We start from the raw sequence: 17,590 nt of genomic DNA on the forward strand, positions 1-17,590 counted from the left end.
CACGGATGTGATGCACTGATGCCGCTGTGTTTGACATGTGGTCCATCCAAGGGGTATGAGAGTTCCTGCAAAGTATATGCCAGGTCCAAACTCTCACACCTTCCAATGGTCTGAATATCCAACTCTGTAAGGTTGCTTAATGCATTTAGCCTACCAATCACTTCAATGGTCTGAATATCCAACTCTGTAATGTTGATTAATGCATTTAGCCTACCAATCACTTCAATTTCATGGAAATAGAAGTAGATTTCATAAGCTTATTTCGTAGAACTAGAGGTAGATTTCATTCTCAAATAAAATAAAGCATTCTGACTAGATTTGAGGCTATTAGTGTAATAGAAAACAGTTCTCTGCTGGGTTCAAAGGCAGTGCCCTGGTTGACTGGCTGATGAAGAATCTACTATAGTTCTCATTTCAACTGCTATTTACCCAGAACCCGTTAAGATGGTGAGATTAGAACCAGAGAGTATTGCATGTCTTTAAATTTCAAAGCCATCCAGTTGGCAGTCTGAAATTAATGCCAGAGATAATACTGATCTGCAAATGCTGGATCCTAGAGTTGCAAGTGCTGCCATGCGTGTATCCGGGTTGAGCACCAAACCAGCTTTTGGTGCAATTTTATCGGGCAAAGCTGTTAACGAAACAAGTCAGCGAATGGGCATACATTGGTTCTCATGAAAATTCATCGTTAGATTGAAACAAGATGGATTGTTGCCACAAAAAAAAAAAAACACCCTTACATGTATCTTAAAAAAAAAATCAAAAGAATGTTCCCATAAAATTAAGATTGTGATGATGGAATTCAGATTCCTTATACAAGAATCAAAACTTTGAAAGGTCAAATCAAGAAATTTATCCTGTCTCAAAATTTAATTTTCTTTTTCATTTTTCCTCTTTGCTATTGGTGGAGCAGTTTACAAATGGGCTCTTAACTAAGAAGAGGAGCTCTGATCCTAGTACACTATTCATATATCTCAAGTCTGGAAAGTGATGTCTGCTTGATTGGCCTTGTTCCAGAAAACAACACCTCATAGGAAAGAATATAAACAGTTTCTTTCATCAGCAATCTGCATTCCTTTTCCGGGATTTCTATAAATAATTTCTTTCATCAGCAATCTGCATTCCTCTACCATGATTTCAACATGGCATGGCCTGTGGCACCTATATGCGCAAATAACTTGTTCCTGACAAAATAAGATCATACAAACTCGATCAGCACTGTAAATCTAAAGAAGATGGAGGGCAAATTCAAGAAAATAAGAAGCAATGATTAGAAGACACTTTTTTACATATCAAAGTACCTTGATTCAAAGCTTTCTCCACATGTCCCACACGCATTACTCAGAGCCTTTGAGGTTGCCTGATTCAAATAATCTACGGAGTCAGTTCACAAAGAGAAAATTGCAAAACTTCCAAAAGGTTATGCAGTTATTATGAATCTCATATTCACAGACAGATTTGTGCATAGAGATTCAGGAATTCAAGATTGACTGAATGGGTTCTGCAATAACAGAACATTTAAAGGCTTAAGGGTTGTAAAACGACCTTGACCAGGACATTTTCATCACAAAAAAAGAGAAAAAGGTAGAGTTCACAACCTTACCATGAGGCACTTGTAGATTGCTCATGCATAAAAGGGGAAGCCGCATGACAGAAGACATGTTGCTGGAGTTAATTGTGCATTTTAATCTCCTCAAGTTATTCAGGAAAAAGCTTCAAGAATCCCCAGATTATGACTCTTTTAATTCTAAATACATCCAAACCCCTTTACCAACAAACTCTACCCTAAATCTATTGGCAAGAAGTCCAGAACCTCTAAAATAGGGTTGATTCTTGCACCAGCCAACATGCATTCTGCCATCTGACCACCTTAATCCATTGATTCCTTCATACCAAACTTGAACCTTCCTTGACCCTATTTACCACCAACAGTATCCTTTTGGAGTTCACTCAAAATCTTAATTGCTTTCATGAGTCAATCTGCGCAGATTTTTATGCAGAAAACATCTAAACCCTAGGGAGCATAATCCTTGTGCTCAACCTTGTAGGGTAACTAGCTTGATCGAGAATCACCAAGCAAGTAATAAAGGCGTACCCTTCTACTTGTTTCCCTTCTTAACATCAAGAAATTTGCATAACTGCAGAAGAACAGAGAAGATGTTATAGCTCCTCTCATTTGTTCATAAAGATTTTAAACATGATGGAAATACTGCCATCACGATGGATAGTTTGACTGACTCATCAATGTTAATCCTAAAAGTGTTAAAAGAAAATCAGATGACTCATGCCGGCTTAAGAAGGACCACGTAATAATCTTAACAAAATTATAGATGATGTGCTAATTTCAAATACAAAAAAATTACAGAATTTTAGGTTCAAACTCCATTGCTTTCAAGGATCCCTATAGGCATGCTACAGCACTATGAATCTTTGCTGATCCTTTTCATAAGAGGAGGGATATATCTTCAGGCATTTGGTTTATTTATAGTTGCAGAAATGTAGGTATGAACATAGAAGCAACAAAAGCTGAAGACATACCAACAAGTTTAGACATTTTGAGACCCTTACCAACATGTGGCAGGGTCATTTTGGGCATTTGTAGCACCATTTCAGTTATGTTAATGTTTAAGGAGGCTTTATTACTGATTCAGTATCTCAAGAACTGTTCTGGTTGGATTTGAAGATTTTCTTTCCTAAAGCAAAACTTTTACCAGTCTCAACCGATATTGATAGAAAAGTTCCAAGTTTTGGCTTAAAATTTCAGTTCAAGGATAGCTTTAAAAGGGAAACTGAGCTTTTAAGCCATGGAATGCATGATGCACCCATGCACATTGAACCATAGTCATGTTGTCTCCATAAGCACTATGTTGCGATAATGCATGGCCAACATTATCTCATCATGGCAAAGGCAATCTATAATTGCTTTTACTGAAACTCTCTAGCGTCATTGCATTTTATTTTCTTTTTGCAATACTAGTTTTTGGAGGGCTTAGTTTTTATTCAAGAGTTCATCAAAATCCACCCAGCATCCACACCTCTAATAATAAAACCAAGATTAGCTAAATTCTTGCCCATTGCTTAAGACTACACCTGTTACTTTTGATTTATGCAACTTTTCCCCTATACATAGGTGAGAGGTCATCAGCATGTAATACCCTGCAATGGCAGAAGTCTCGTGCACCGGGATGCCCTTTTCTAACTTATTTCAATAAATAGAGTTCACTCTTGCCATTTGTTTGGAGTGTTTCACTAATCTGTATCTAAGAATGTTCTTTTCACTCTTTAGTTTACATTATTTGATATCTAAACTTGACCTAATTACTTCTCGTTTATTTGAAGAGACATCTCTTTCATTTAAACTTCACACATTGGAAGAAACTGTTTGTCCACAAATAATGACTAAAAAAGGTTCAGAAGTAGATGGGACCTCTTAGAGAGAGGACTGGAGTGACAACTACATTTCTGTGTCTATGGTACACCTACAATATCAGTTGAAGTAGATATTCAAAATCTTGAACAGAAAATTACGAAGAACAAGGACTTGAGTACTGGTTTTAAAATGATTGCAGCAATAAGCTAATGTTTATAGAACTGTTGGCTTTTGAAAAGGTAGAAACTAATCAAGATATATGATCAGAAATGAACGTTATTGACTGAAGGCTATAATGCCTGAAATTACAAAGCTCCAAGATTCGTGATATGTTATGTCGAAAATATGGGCATTGCAACTTATGGCATATTAACTGACAATGTTCTGCTATAAGTTTTCTGAATATAAACTCATAATTCTTAGAGAACAGAGAGTAGGAGATAGTTTTCCTAGTATATCTCTACTATTTTTTTCCTCTTTCCCAGAGATCCTTTCACTAAGAAATTTTCTCACTGATCTATTCTACAATGCCAGGTCACTACCAAAATAATGCAACTGAAATTAACAAACTAATTGCATGTTTAATTAGTAGGGCTGTCTTTACCTTCTGTTTCCTTCCTTTTGATGAGTTCTTTGAGTCACCAGCTGTGTCTTTTCTTCCAGCTCCCTTTCCATCCACCGGTTGCTTTTTAGACTTCTGATTCTTTCCTGTGGCTCGACCTCCCTTACTTCTGGTTGCAACCTCCTCTAAAGGACTAGATGGACCCTCCTTTTTATCCTCAATATTGTCTTCCTGATTCTGAACTTCACTGTCCTCCCATTGGGACTCACCGATCCCTTGCCTCGTCGCTTCATCATACATGTCTGCCCCTGTCCATCTCTTTGATGCTCGATTCCTGCGACTTCTTTTGGAATCATATCCTGTCGAATTTTGCTCATCATTATCAAGATAATGGTCATAATTGGATGTCGAGTTATGGAGATCCTGAGAATAATTCTTCCTATTCTTATGCCCCGAAACCATTGCTTCCAAAATGCTAACTTCATCATCTAAACCAACTTTTTGATCACTGTCCTCCAAATCCTCATCATCATTCCCATCCTCCTGCAACCTGATTTCCTCCCTCAATTCTTCACATAGTTCATCCACCATATCACTCTCCTCTGACTCTGGTGGTTCATAATCAAATTCTACATGGACTCCCTCGTCGTCACCCTCCTCCTCCAAGAGCTTGTCTTCCTCCTCCAATGTCATCCTCAGCTCCGCAACCTTATCCCTGTGCTTCTTCGATTGCTCATGATTCTTCCACTGCTTATCCGACTTAAACTTCTTATTGCACACCACACAGTAGAATTCCTCACCGGCACCCTTTTTCTTTTTCTTCTTTTGATCATCCTCCTCCTCTAAGTCATCAAACCCACGTCTCATAACCATCTCTTCTTCTTCTTCTTCGATCTTCGCCCACTCAGGCTCTTCATACATCCTCGCTCTCTCCATCTTCTTCCTCTCCTCCTCCTTCTTCCTTGCCTTCTCCTCTGCCCGCCTCTTCTCCTCCTCCAAATTCCTCTTCACCATCATATCGATCACCCTCTTGTCCCTCTTCTTGACGAACGCCGCCAACCCACGGACTGTGTCATTGTACTCCCTCTTTGCCTTCTTCCTCGCCTTCTTGTTTTCCTCCTCCATCGCCCGTCTCGTTCTCCGGTTCGGCCCCATCGACGCATCGTACTCGTCCACCCAACCAAAGTCCATCACGGTGCAAAATCCGAGCCAGTAATTGTAAAAGGCAGTGACTTGGGGGTAGGGGCTGTCGAGATTGCCGATCAGAGGGACGGGCGCGACGGCGTCGGCGCCCAGCCCCAATTCCTTGGCGAACCAGAGCTCCTGGGCGTATACCTTGGCGAAGAGATCTCCGTAGACCTTGTAGAAGCCCCTTCCGGCGTCGGAGTAGCCGGAGAAGGCGGAGTTGGAGAAGAAGGCGTAGAGGTCAAGATCGAAGAAGGCGGAGGGGCGGTGGGACTTGGAGGTGGAGGAGGGGTCGGAGAAGAGGATCTGGGAGCGGTGGGAGTCGTACCAGGCGCGCTCTTTGGGGTCGGAGAGAACCTCGTAGGCATGGCGGAGTTCTTGGAAGGCGGCGGTGGCGTCTGCGGCGGAGGTTCTGGAGGCGGAGGCGGCGAGCTTGTCGGGGTGGAGCTGGAGGGCGAGGCGCTTGTAGGCGGCGCGGATCTCATCCTGGGAGCAGTCGCGGCGGACGCCCAGGACCTCGTAGAGGCACCGCTTCCTCCCCTCCGCCATGTATTCGCTTCGCGAGCTCTAGGGTTAGGGTTGGGCTTAGGGTTAGAATTAGATTTTAGGACCGCGGCTGGTGGTGTACTGTACTTCGCGCGAAATTTGGATTCACCTTCCATCGCGTTCACCGTTAGATCATCCACTCCTCGCTTTGAGATCTGCGCAGGAGGATGAATGACGGACCCAGCGGTTGGCGTAAAGGAAGGTGTATCCTCCTCCTCCTCCTCTTTTTCTTCTTTTGTACAATCTATAAAATCAAAAAAAAAAAAAAATAGTGCAAGAGAGATGGGACAGACACATGGTTCCTTCAAATAAAATCGTCGGAGTGATAAACCGTATAAAATGCCATCCAGTCCGCAACATGTTTGTCTCTTTATAGACATATGTAGCTCGATAGAAAGCATACTCACTCAAAAGACTACAAATGTCGTAGAGCAACTGTATCTCACCAGCAGCATGTCTTGACTCTGAATCTACTCGATCACAGTGGTTGAGTCCCCCTTAAGAATAATACAGTCCGCACCCAAAACACACCTCACATATATGATGCCCTTCTATGCGGCTCTGAGCTCAGCATCGACGACGGACTGATCGAAGATCCACCGACTCTCAGCAGCCACTAATCTGGCCTCCTGATCTTTGATAACAAATTTCACACCTCCGCTATTCTCATCCTCGCTGACGCTGCTGTCGAAATTCGTCCTTCTTTGTCACGAAGGAAGGTGATCCGTGATTCATCATCGCATGCCAACATGGCTTTGGCAAAGACCAAATTGCCACCTCGAACTATGACAGTGCTTAGCATGCAGTATAAATAGTCAACTTGTAGATTTCTCAGACTTCAATTGATCATCTTGTTAACCTTCCATGTATTTGTCCGCCGAATCTAGACCCAGCAATATAAAAATGAGTACCAACCCGGAATCCTTGTGAGGCAGAAGAGAGAGTAGTCTCTCGAGATTGGGTAGTCGAAACTTTACAGCAATGCCCATGCATGACCAGAGCTGATCATGAACCATATCTCGGATCAGAACTATGTTTATTTTTAGACAAGCTTCAGATCAGGCTTACGTATAACTTAATATTTTCTGTGCCCAAATTTGACCCACGACCAGCTCCATGCATCACAAGCCACGACACTCGTCGCCGGCTGGTGAGGAGATGAGATTGGGCGAGGAGGAAATGATGCACAAGTGAGCATTTCAGGAAGTCCAAACGAGCAGTGATGGATTTTGCTAAGAGGCAGGAGAGGATCTCGGAGACTTCATTGTCATAGAGGTGTCTGGGGTTGGAGGCCATCGCAGATGGAGTGGTTTGTGTGGTAAGAACAAAGGAATTGGAATAGACTCTGGGCTGCCACTTGCGTATAGGCAAGTGGAACAAGCTAATACCAGTAGATAATATAAACTGAAAAAGATTAGGACAGTGGGTACTTAAATTTTGCAAAACCTGAAACCCAATAGTAGGGTTCAAGTCCCAGTTTAAGTTTGGCCCAGACCAAACTCTAATTGGGTCGAGTCCTATCTCCATCTCTGTTGGGTATCAGGCTACAATAATTTTTTGAACTAGCCCAAGCAGATGTTATTCAAATCCTAAGCTGAGCACAAATAAATAAATAATAATAAAAAAACCAGCACACCAGTGGTTTTTGCTTATTTTTTTTTTTCACTACAAATATGTAAACTCATCTGGATTTGCTATGGGCTTATGATTAGTAAAAGTACATGAAGCAGGGTACTCATCAGCAGTCTTTGATTGTTGCTCAGAATTTTACAATCTTGTAAGCTTATCATTGAGACTCTCCTGCCAAATCATTATCTAGATATCTTGTGAAATATTGCCAAAAAGATGAACTCATACACCTAACAGCCATACTCCAGTCTAGGGCACCATCAAGGGATTGGTCTTTTCTGTTACCTAGTTGATCTTCTCATCTGAGGGACTGCAGAACCAGTCTGCCCTCCAAACAACAGACGGTGACAGAAGCCGTTCCGTTGCCCATCCTGCAGACTTTAGCTGTAACAAGGCAACACAATCCATAAGCACTGACACTACATAAAAAATGGGACATCAAACACATAACCAGATATAATTTTTAATTTCACTACATTCATGTGTTCTTGCTTCTGCCACCGTAATGGTATTATTATGGAAGGCAAGTGGGTTTGAACCACAACAGCCTCAAGATGGCCAAAGAACATCAGGTTGCCCTCTTTTTTTTATTTTCTCTCTCTTCTTTTTGTGGTACAAAGTTTGCCCTCCTTGCTTTTGAGCTAATTGGAGTAGCTATGTTCCTTAAAACTCAAATGGGCATGCATGCTTCACTCACTCCCATGAACACTAAGATTTTATAGGATTTGAGTAGCTAACTAATCATAAAAACATCAAGCATTGAAGAGCACCTTTACAATGAAAACAGGGTAATGTTCATCCATCCATAGGCGGCTTTCGGTGTGCAAAGACTGGGTTCTGTCCACAAGATTTGTTAAGACGAGAGCATGAACATAGGACTGCAAAATATCAGCAGGTGTTGCCTCCTTATGGTTGATGACATGTATCACTCCTTTCCTCTCCAGCAATAGATATTTAGCTGAAATAAGCAATAACCAACTAAATTAGCAAACCAAACACAGGCTGACATAAAATTTTCAATCACCAAAGATTAAGTGAGACCTCTCCTATAGTGGGTACTTGCAGATCTTGAAAGCTCCATCCTGTCAAACATCGACTTCAAGTTTAGTAGTCATGATGATACAATTAAATGAGATTCTTTTGCAGATGGATACTTGTCACAATCCCAATTGTATCTTCGGATCTTTGTTGGGAAAAACCAAGAAAGAAAAATGGTATTTAAGTCTTTAACAGTGGAAGTTAAGAACTTACATATCAGAGTGCTTCAAGGAGGAAGCTCTGACAGCTACATATACATGCCGGTACAGTGATTCAGCATTATTTGAACTATGCCAGCTAGCCCAAACAGGAAAAACATGCTCCCTCCTTGAAACCTCTTGCGGTGAGAGAACTGGCAAAAGATAAACACCTATTAAGGTCCTTCATTTGCAGCAGGTTCCTACAGCGAAGCACAATTTGACTAGGTTTAAGAGGGATAGACTTGAATACTTCAAGCCACAACATAAGATTCAATGATATCATGATAATGCAGAAAGATCAAGCACAAAAGTTAGGGGTGATGACAATATTTTAGTGCTTTATTTTTTTGTCCTTTCTGTGTAAGGTTGACTGCAAGGTGAAAATTTTTACCCAATGCAGAAGCTTGTCAACTGAATGGTTCCAATAGATCAATGTAGGCACCAATTAATTCATTGATATGCTTTATCCATACAAAACAGATAGTACCAGTCTTCCATACAAATCTAGATTTAAGAAAAAAAAAATGATCATCACCTTTGCCATTCTGCATGAAATATTGCAGCAATATGGAGCTTCTCTCATTATTTAAAGTATTCAGTGAAAGACATTGCACTGCCTTGTAATTTGCTGGAAGAAAACAGCAACAAGATGTAAGTCGAACTACTATATCCTCAGAAAAACATCAATAAGAATGGAGGGTCATGGAATAATGGTGGATGCAAGTCAACTATGATAAGTACATGGAACAATGAACATCCAATTCGAGCAAAATAATCTTACATAATGTCTACTCTGAGCATAATAGCAAATTAGTTTCGCAGTCAAATTCACACCAAAACATTAGACATGTCTTGTCAACATGTAATCAAAGATGCCTAAATATCTGAGCTACATAGGAGTGGCTATGCACAATGAATAAAAACTAGGATATGTTGCATATTCTTATGAACATATGTTTTTTATGGCATTGCTAGGTTGAAGATTGTACAACCATTCATAGTCAACGTAAGTATGTGTTAGGCTGCAACTACAGAAAAAAGTGAAAGTGAAGGTTCCAGCAGATAGCCATTGAGAAAGGAAACAATAACTACAACTGATTGATTCCCTCTATTTACGGTTGAACTACCACACACTCATATCCTGTATTCCCCTTACCATGTCATATTAATATCCTAATATTCAAATATGTAAGAACAGGATTTAGCTTATACCATTAACAAAGAAAGAAATACTTTCAACCAGCCTAAAGCTTCCTTTGCTCCTCTACTCAGGCCAAACAGTAACATTCATAGAGACAAACTAGAGTTTAGATATAAAACTATTAGTTCTGGGTGAAGCTTCCAGCAATAAATCCCTGAGAAATTTAGTAACTTTGTCGCATAGATCATGACTTGAATTGTAAACAATTTTGAGGAAAGAATATTATAGAAGCTGTACTCACCATACATATGAAACATTGTGAGAGGGAGAAATGAAACCCACACTACAATAGGATGTCCTCTTGTAACATGAGCCATAAGCATTCCCAGTGCCATCCCAATCATTGTTGCCATTGTTTCTTGACTACCCTCCTGCCAAAATTACAAAATTGTACATATACATATATGCACAAGCAACTACACTATTGCAAGATTCACCAGAAAACGATAAAAGCTTTTGCACCTTAGCAGAGATATCTGCTGCATTGTTCTCAAGTGCAAAATGCTGAGTCAAAGCTGCTCTAGTTGCACCACTAGCAACACCAGCTGATCAGGAACATAATGGGAAATTGGATCCATTAGAAAAAAATCATGTCATCTTAGATATCCTAAATCCAGGAAAGCTCAAAAAAAATGACTAATATATTCATAAAACCACACTCATTTTACCTTCATTAGAGAATATAAAACAGCAAATAAAAACCTCCAACATGTGAGGCTAATATAGAGGTGTATCTTTTCAAGTACATTGACAACAAGGTAAACTTTTATTACATTAAAAGTTAACTGTAAGGCATGAGGCTTAGCTAAAATTATTGACATGTGTGAGGCTAATATAGAGGTGTATCTTTTCAAGTACATTGACAACAAGGTAAACTTTTATTACATTAAAAGTTAACTGTTAGACATGAGGCTTAGCTAAAATTATTGACATGTTGACTGAAAAGATTCAATGCAGGATTGTATCTCCTCATAAAACGAGAATATCTAACATATATCTATCCACAATTATAAAAGAAACTTCAATTATTACTTTAAATTAAAGCATTTTCTCGATGCAATCAGTTGTTAGCATGACAGTCAGAACAAAGTTCTTGATGATTACATTCCAGTTCCAAAGGGAACAGATGGTGCCCAACCTCAGGAGTTGTTGTAACTATGGTCCAAACAACAGACCGCATTGTCAATTAACCACTAGTGAAGAAAAGAGAGAGAAAAGAAACTCCAAAAATTCTTCTGAAGGGTGCATAGTTACAGCAGATGTCTGCTGTGCTCATGCAATGTTCCCTCCATTATTTTCTTGTCATATTTAATACATAAGGCTCACCATAGTAATAATAGAGCATGCTAATGGATCAAGTTCCTCCACAATGCCACAGCTCAAAGCAGCTAACACACAATGAGAATTCTTAATTGACTAGTTAGTGCCAACAAGATGTACAATTGTTTATGGTGACACTGAACTTACTGAATGCTCTTGACAAACTTCCTAAGCAAAGTATTGCAACAAAAGCTGAAGGAAACAAAGGAGATACAAGATCCATCAGCATTCCTGCAACCACAAATAAAAACAATCAAAATTCAAGAAGAGAATAGGTGGGGATCTAGATATGCTACTAGTATAGAGTGCTGCCAACAAATGAACAAGTAAATATATACAATGTATGTTAGAAAGGAATATCTGAAACTTTCAGAAGCCCACGAACTTCTAAATCCCGAGCAGATATTAACGAGCCAATTGATCAAAGAGGTAGTCAAATGGCATGAAATTGTGATTGACTAATCAGCATAAATGCTAGATTTTACTCTATGCACACTGACATAGAAGACGGTTTTAGTTCCATCGCTACAAAAAGCAAAATTGTGTTCAACCATATGAATGTCCTCCCAAGAGATTTCTGAAAATGTTTACCACTGATAGGCATGTCAGCAGTACCTACATATAATAATTATGTCCGCCAGTATGTCTCACATAAACAGACAGATGCTGAAGGACAGGAACAACTAATATAGTCCATGACGACTGCCAACAGCACTGCTTGTCATTTATCAATTTGGACCATCATGCATTCAGATTTGCCAGCCTGTAAGCCAGCGTATTCTATGCTGCTACAGTGTAAATTTAATTTCTGAGACACATTTTGGCGCAGCCACATGACATTTTGGCATTTGCTTTAAGGTCTCATGGTTTTAGATAGCAAGGAAGCAGGATCAGAAAACCGACATTTAAAGTAAAAAAAGATAAATAATACATTTTATAAGAACATAGAAAATATGGAAAAATGACAACTAACATAGGAAAACTTAAGCTTTTTTTCCCATAAATGCATGATCAATCATTTTGCAAAGTATAATATGAAGTTTTAGTATTAGTTTCATAGAGTAATTGTCAACACATTGAAATGCATAGATATCCAGACATCCCTTTCCTGGAAAACACTCATCTCCATCACCCCCCCCCCCCCCCCCCCCCACCCCCCCAAACTAAAAAAAAAAAGGGATGATTAAGAGGGCCACTGTCCAGCACCTTTACCCATCAATAGGGATGTTGGAAGGGGTGCTCTGGATACAATGAAATGGCTGCTTTCAAGACCTGAACTTATGCACTTGCACTTGAAACCTGGAGGCTTTTTTCTCACTATATATCATGGATAATTCATAACTATTATCATTCATAGAAATTGTTTCATTTTAAAGTTTTCAGGGAAATCTAAGCAAATCCAGATTAAACCAATGTCTATCGCACAAAACCAAACCAATACCATCCAAGAAAAAACAAAAATATTTTGACGTTCTATTCTATTTCAGTAGGCCAAGAATCTTAAAAACTTTGGGCCAAATGCCCATTTGATACTGTGTTTCTGAGCATCCAATGCATCTTCTGAAAATTGATGGTCAAGAAGTTACAAGACAAAACCCATTAGATCCATCAAACCCTAAAGAAACATATAATGGTCCACACATGTACTCCATATAAAATTTCCACACTTTGTGGCATATGCTTGTAGGCGTTACGTAAATCCAAACTGAAGTTTAAATTTGTCCACTACAGAATGTAAATGATTAAATGCACTTTTACTAGAGACAAATAGTTTATCTTCAACAGTATTATGTTAAACCAAGACAAGTAATAAGAACATTACCAAGATCATTCATAAAATCTGCAACTAAACGCCACATCTTGGCATTGCTGTCAAGATTAGAACCCTGGGGGGAAAGTCATATGGCATCAGTTGCTCAAAAACAAATAAGTTGCATTAAAAGCAAGGAAGTGATGGAAAAGACAATATTGTCTAAGTAGTTACATCAAGCACAATTACTGCAACAGAAAATGTCAAAAGAGAACTACTGAAAAACTAGAAAGTTTGATTCAAAATCTGAAGGTGAATAGAACTTGAATACCTGGTAAAAAGTAAATAAGATACCTCCAAGCATTCCAGTCAAATCCCTTAAAAACCACTGTCAAATTCTTCCATTTATGATTAATCGTTAGCAAAAATAAATAGAGAAGCATATACAGTTGTGTTAGCATCTTTCTCAAACTCAATATTTGAGATTTTTTGCAAAAGAAGTGAGTAGAGTAACTAGAAAAGTGATATATGTGTATCTATACACATACAGGTAAACAGAACTCGGCTGTTTGAATCCAGAATGGGTCTGTTAATTTCATGTATAAGCTAAAGGTGGCATAAGATGAAACCCACGCATTGTGGACAAGCTTTAAAAAGGCCTCCTAGTAATCAATAAAGGCTCACTGTTAAAGATTGTTCCTAAGATACCCTGAACTTCCAAACTTATCTTCTTTTCAGACATTGCATCATTGTAACAATTTTGAAGCTTCATGGCCACTGACCAGAAAAAGCCATCCACTACCACCTCCTTCCAAAAGAAAGAGGCTTCTAGGATTCAAGTCAACCAATTACACAACTGTAGCAGATGTCTTGATAAGAAGAAGGCTGACTTATTGATTGGCAATCTCCATTAACTATTTCTGAAGACTTCTAAGCAGAAATTACACTAAAACAAATCTAAAAATGACAGCAAAAAAGATGAAATCCTAAAATACCTCTACAGCACTACTTACCAAGACATTGGGCACCAGAAAGGCAGGCCTTTCATTTCCCAACTTAAAATTAGGTCTACTAGCAATTCTCTTTGATCAGAAGGTTCTTCCCCAGCTTTTATATTCATAGTCCAAAATTCTTCCCTTTTCATTTTTTTGACTTTCCTTTAGTTTGGAGCCATATTCTTAAATTTGCAGATGTTATTGACAGGCCAACAGCTACAAGACTGGCCTACCATTTTGGTGCAAGATAGAACCAAGGAGTATTTAAGTTCCATCATTTAAACCTTTTATAAGTCCATGTGAGTATTTCAACTAAATAATCAGATGATCTAACTTTGTTCTCATTTTTCTCATGAACCCAACCCTGCAGGTGCAAATTTATCATGTAGCACAAGGAATATATGCAGTAGTATTATCAAGTACTTGGAGCGGCATAATACTTCAGCACTTCTCCATCCACAACTTCATATTTTCTATATTGTTCAATATAGAAGCTTCAGAACTGAAAGTCGAATCCCAAGAATGTTAAAAAATAAAGCCATTATCAAGTACCTGAAAAGTAGCACCAATGACAGTAGCAGATTTTTCACCAACTCCTATGGCACCCAAGAGAGCCTAATGCCAGTTCAGAAAACCAAAATCAAAATATACAAGAAGCTAGAACTACATCTTTTCACAAGTAATCAAGGGCCAAAACAATTGAGTGTAATCTTACTTGAGTAGAGAGCATGGAACGTATGTAAGTTGAGAGCCCCTGAAGCAAAAGCAAAAAGATAATGGCTTATTGCAAAATGCATAGTCATCATGCTGAATAATTAACCAAGCATCAGAAACTACCTGCAAAGAATCCCACACTTGGAAAGGAACATAATCCGGAGTCACACTGCCTGGGAAACCCTGTCACAATAAAAGTTGCAACCTTGCTCCACAAACTGAGTCACAAAATTCTAAGTGCCAGTGCCACTCTAATCTAATCATCTGAAGTTCTTTTTGCCCCCTTAATTTACATTATTCTGTCTCAAATTAGACTCGGGAGTATTTTACTGATAGGTTTCACTACATCCCAAATTCCAGCAAATTTCTTTTTTTTTTCTTTTTATTTATCTTTATTTCTAATTCTTCATGAAATCAAATCAAATCCCACTATCGTGAAATACAATAGTTAATCACCAACGACATGAAACTCCAACTTGCATCATCTACTTAAAGATCAGCGATCACAGGACAAAGTAAATAACAACATGAACCGAAAAGGTTATCAAATTTAAAGGTGACTCTGCACTAGGCCTCGATATAAGAACTAGTTGGAAAAACAAAGGAGAAAAGGATCAATCCAGACCCAAATTTCTTCAATTTCAAAAGAAAAACAGTCACAAAGAGAAAGAAAAAAAAAATGAGCAAACTTTGAGAGGGAACAGGGGATCTAGTACTTGCCTCCGGAACAAAGGCCTCAAGAATCTTCCTCCAGAAATGGTGCCATCGACTTCCGGACCTGAAACAAAGGCTCTCTCTCTCGGATTAGAGAAAAAGGAAGAGCGGATGCTATCAGCAGGAGATGATCGAGTAGAAGGAGGGATCGGAGACTTTAAAGTTGAAACCTTTCAAGGGCGAGAGAGGAGGGGTCAGCGGTGATGACAGCGGTTCGATAGAGCTTTGCGGAGGACGAGCCTCGCCATTCCTCCAGCGTGATCGATGGAGGAGTAGGAGAAGGAGAGGAGGAGATCTCCTGGTCTTTGCCTTCGATCCCTCCGCTCTCCATGGAAGCGGGAGCGATGCAGTCGGACTTCCCTGACACTGGTCAAGACGACGGAAACAAAGTGAGAGCACCAGCCACCAGGGAGGCGACGGAAGGGGAGGCCACTCGCGACCGAGCGCATCGGGTCACGTATCATGCACGTGAGAGGAAGTCATGGAAAGTCGGCGAAAAGAATTGCCGACTTCTGGGTGGGCTGTGACTTCCTTCATGTTATTTTTCTCTTTAGTTTATTCAGGTAAGTTGATGAAAATGCACCACTTAAGGATTCAGCAATATTTTCAATATTTATTAGTCATAAATTTCCTCATCTCATAGGTTTATTGTATTTAACACTTTGTTAAAAATTGATGATCTGATATATTTTTATTTTGTAGATATGGTAATTGTTGCTTCAAACCATGATAAAGTTTAAATTTTTACATAGAATCAACATGATAAATCAAGATTATTTTCACCAGTTTTATTTGTATGTTATTGAATTTAGATGCTATCATATTGTTGATATTGTATGAGTCAAGCGTTTAAATCTCAAACACTAGGATCTATCTCAGTTTGAGGCTGGGTCGATATTATAGTGGGATAGGATGGGATGGATTGAAGCAGACCAATATGATCATTAACAAAAATAAAAAAAAATAAAAAATAAAAAATCGGTGTACTAAGATGCGAGGCCATTCCAAGCGTAAGGATGCAACCATCTTAGTCCATCCTAGTTAGGATCGACTAGGACCTAAGGTTCTAGATGCACTCAAAGGCTGCAAATGGGTTGGGTTGATTAGTGACCTGACCCGACCTGATCCATTTCTACCAAATCGGACCTATTTGTGGAGACTCGTAGAATCAGGTCGGGTTTCAAAATTGGACTCATTCGACATTCCAAGTAGGTCTGGCTTTATTGAACCTTAATTTGTCTTGACCTAACCCAATGCATGCATTCCTAACTATACCCAATGCATAAAAAAATGGATCCGATCCATACATATATATAATCCACTAGGCCAAAGAAATTTTCCATGGACATGATCCGATTTTCTTCTAAGTTGGGTCTAGTTCAACATCAAGATCCGCACATGAAACTAGGTTGGGTCAAGATCAAGCATACCTTGGTTCGATCCGCCCCATTTGCAGCCCTAATACATCTTAAGATCTGGTCTCTCTTTAATCTAATATGGTATTGCTAAGAAAAATTGGGTTATTATTCTATGAGTATTAAAATAAAGGAGTTATAAACATCATTTAAAGACTTGTTTGGATAATTCCACTAGAACTAGAATCCATGGGATTGAGAATAGAATTTTCAGCATCAAAGGATAACAGGTTCAGCTTTGACCCATTTGTGGAGACCCAGAAGGCCAGGTTGGATTTCAAAATTAGACTTGTTTGACATTCCGAGTTAGGTTTGAATATATTGAACTTTGACCCATCCCAACCTAACCCAATGCATACATTCCTAAATATACCCAATGCATAAAAAATTGGATCTGATACGTACATCTCTATAATCCACTAGGTCTAAAGAAGTTTTCTATGGACACGATCTAATTTTCTTCTAGGTTGGGTATGGTTCACCATCAAGACCCAAACATAAAACTAGGTCGGGTCGGGGTCAGGTATATCCTAGTCCAATTCGACCCTAAAACTTGGTCTCTCTTCAATTTAATATGGTACTACTAAGACTGATTGGGTTATTAATCTATGAATACTGCAATAAAGTAGATATAAATATTATTTAAGTGCTTATTTGGATAATTTCTTTGAAAATAAGGCTGCAAATGGGTCGGGTTGACCTGAAACCCGACCCGGCCCGACCCGCGTAGATCCGACCCGACCCCGAATTTTAGGACCCGCGGATCCGGGTCGAGTCCTAAAATTGGACCCGAATCATTTTCTGGGTCGGGACTGGGTTTATCGAACGGATCCGACCCGACCCGAATGGACCCGAAGAGAGAAAGAGAGAGGGGGAAAGAGCAAAAGAGAGTTTTTTTTTTTCTTTTTTTTGTGTGGGTCGTGACACTATTGGTCTGTCAGGATCCTCTCT

General features: G+C 39.3%; 2 protein-coding genes across 4 annotated transcripts; both read right to left on the bottom strand.

Annotated features, from left to right (window-relative positions):
* Positions 1 to 655: 655 nt before the first annotated feature.
* Positions 656 to 5,730, bottom strand: LOC103708255 (DNAJ protein JJJ1 homolog). Its single transcript, XM_008793091.4, has 3 exons — positions 3,975 to 5,730; positions 1,302 to 1,360; positions 656 to 1,184 (listed from the first exon to the last, which is right to left on the bottom strand). The coding sequence occupies exons 1-3, from the start codon at positions 5,664 to 5,666 to the stop codon at positions 1,127 to 1,129; spliced, it is 1,809 nt and encodes a 602-aa protein (XP_008791313.2). The 5' UTR covers positions 5,667 to 5,730; the 3' UTR covers positions 656 to 1,126.
* A 1,542-nt stretch (positions 5,731 to 7,272) lies between these two features.
* LOC103708256 (protein root UVB sensitive 3) lies at positions 7,273 to 15,658 on the bottom strand. 3 transcript variants are annotated; one of them, XM_008793092.4, is made up of 15 exons: positions 15,395 to 15,650; positions 15,231 to 15,288; positions 14,634 to 14,693; positions 14,512 to 14,550; positions 14,349 to 14,411; positions 13,133 to 13,189; positions 12,874 to 12,937; positions 11,199 to 11,282; positions 10,194 to 10,276; positions 9,973 to 10,102; positions 9,066 to 9,158; positions 8,544 to 8,682; positions 8,334 to 8,374; positions 8,063 to 8,250; positions 7,273 to 7,676 (listed from the first exon to the last, which is right to left on the bottom strand). In XM_008793092.4, exons 1-15 carry the CDS (start codon positions 15,553 to 15,555, stop codon positions 7,578 to 7,580), a joined length of 1,359 nt encoding a protein of 452 aa, XP_008791314.2. In that variant the 5' UTR covers positions 15,556 to 15,650; the 3' UTR covers positions 7,273 to 7,577. The 3 variants fall into 3 exon arrangements, 2 of the variants coding, with proteins under 2 accessions (XP_008791314.2, XP_038990019.1); XM_039134091.1 differs by lacking the exon at positions 13,133 to 13,189 and having other exon boundaries at positions 15,395 to 15,651; XR_003385929.2 differs by lacking the exon at positions 7,273 to 7,676 and having other exon boundaries at positions 8,103 to 8,250; positions 8,544 to 8,730; positions 15,395 to 15,658.
* Positions 15,659 to 17,590: the final 1,932 nt, after the last annotated feature.

This window comes from Phoenix dactylifera, chromosome 15 (assembly GCF_009389715.1).
Source record: "Phoenix dactylifera cultivar Barhee BC4 chromosome 15, palm_55x_up_171113_PBpolish2nd_filt_p, whole genome shotgun sequence".
Taxonomy (NCBI): domain Eukaryota; kingdom Viridiplantae; phylum Streptophyta; class Magnoliopsida; order Arecales; family Arecaceae; genus Phoenix; species Phoenix dactylifera.

Excerpts from the sequence above, each read along its gene's own strand:
- LOC103708256 (XM_008793092.4), bottom strand. The coding sequence starts at position 15,555 with ATGGAGAGCGGAGGGATCGAAGGCAAAGACCAGGAGATCTCCTCCTCT. Across the intron at positions 9,159-9,972 it reads CACAATGTTTCATATGTATG|CAAATTACAAGGCAGTGCAA; the intron begins GTGAGTACAGCT and ends GTTTTCTTCCAG. Across the intron at positions 8,375-8,543 it reads TCCTTGAAGCACTCTGATAT|GATGGAGCTTTCAAGATCTG; the intron begins GTAAGTTCTTAA and ends GATGTTTGACAG.
- LOC103708255 (XM_008793091.4), bottom strand. The coding sequence starts at position 5,666 with ATGGCGGAGGGGAGGAAGCGGTGCCTCTACGAGGTCCTGGGCGTCCGC. Across the intron at positions 1,361-3,974 it reads CAAAAGGAAGGAAACAGAAG|GCAACCTCAAAGGCTCTGAG; the intron begins GTAAAGACAGCC and ends TATTTGAATCAG. Across the intron at positions 1,185-1,301 it reads GGAGAAAGCTTTGAATCAAG|GAACAAGTTATTTGCGCATA; the intron begins GTACTTTGATAT and ends TTATTTTGTCAG.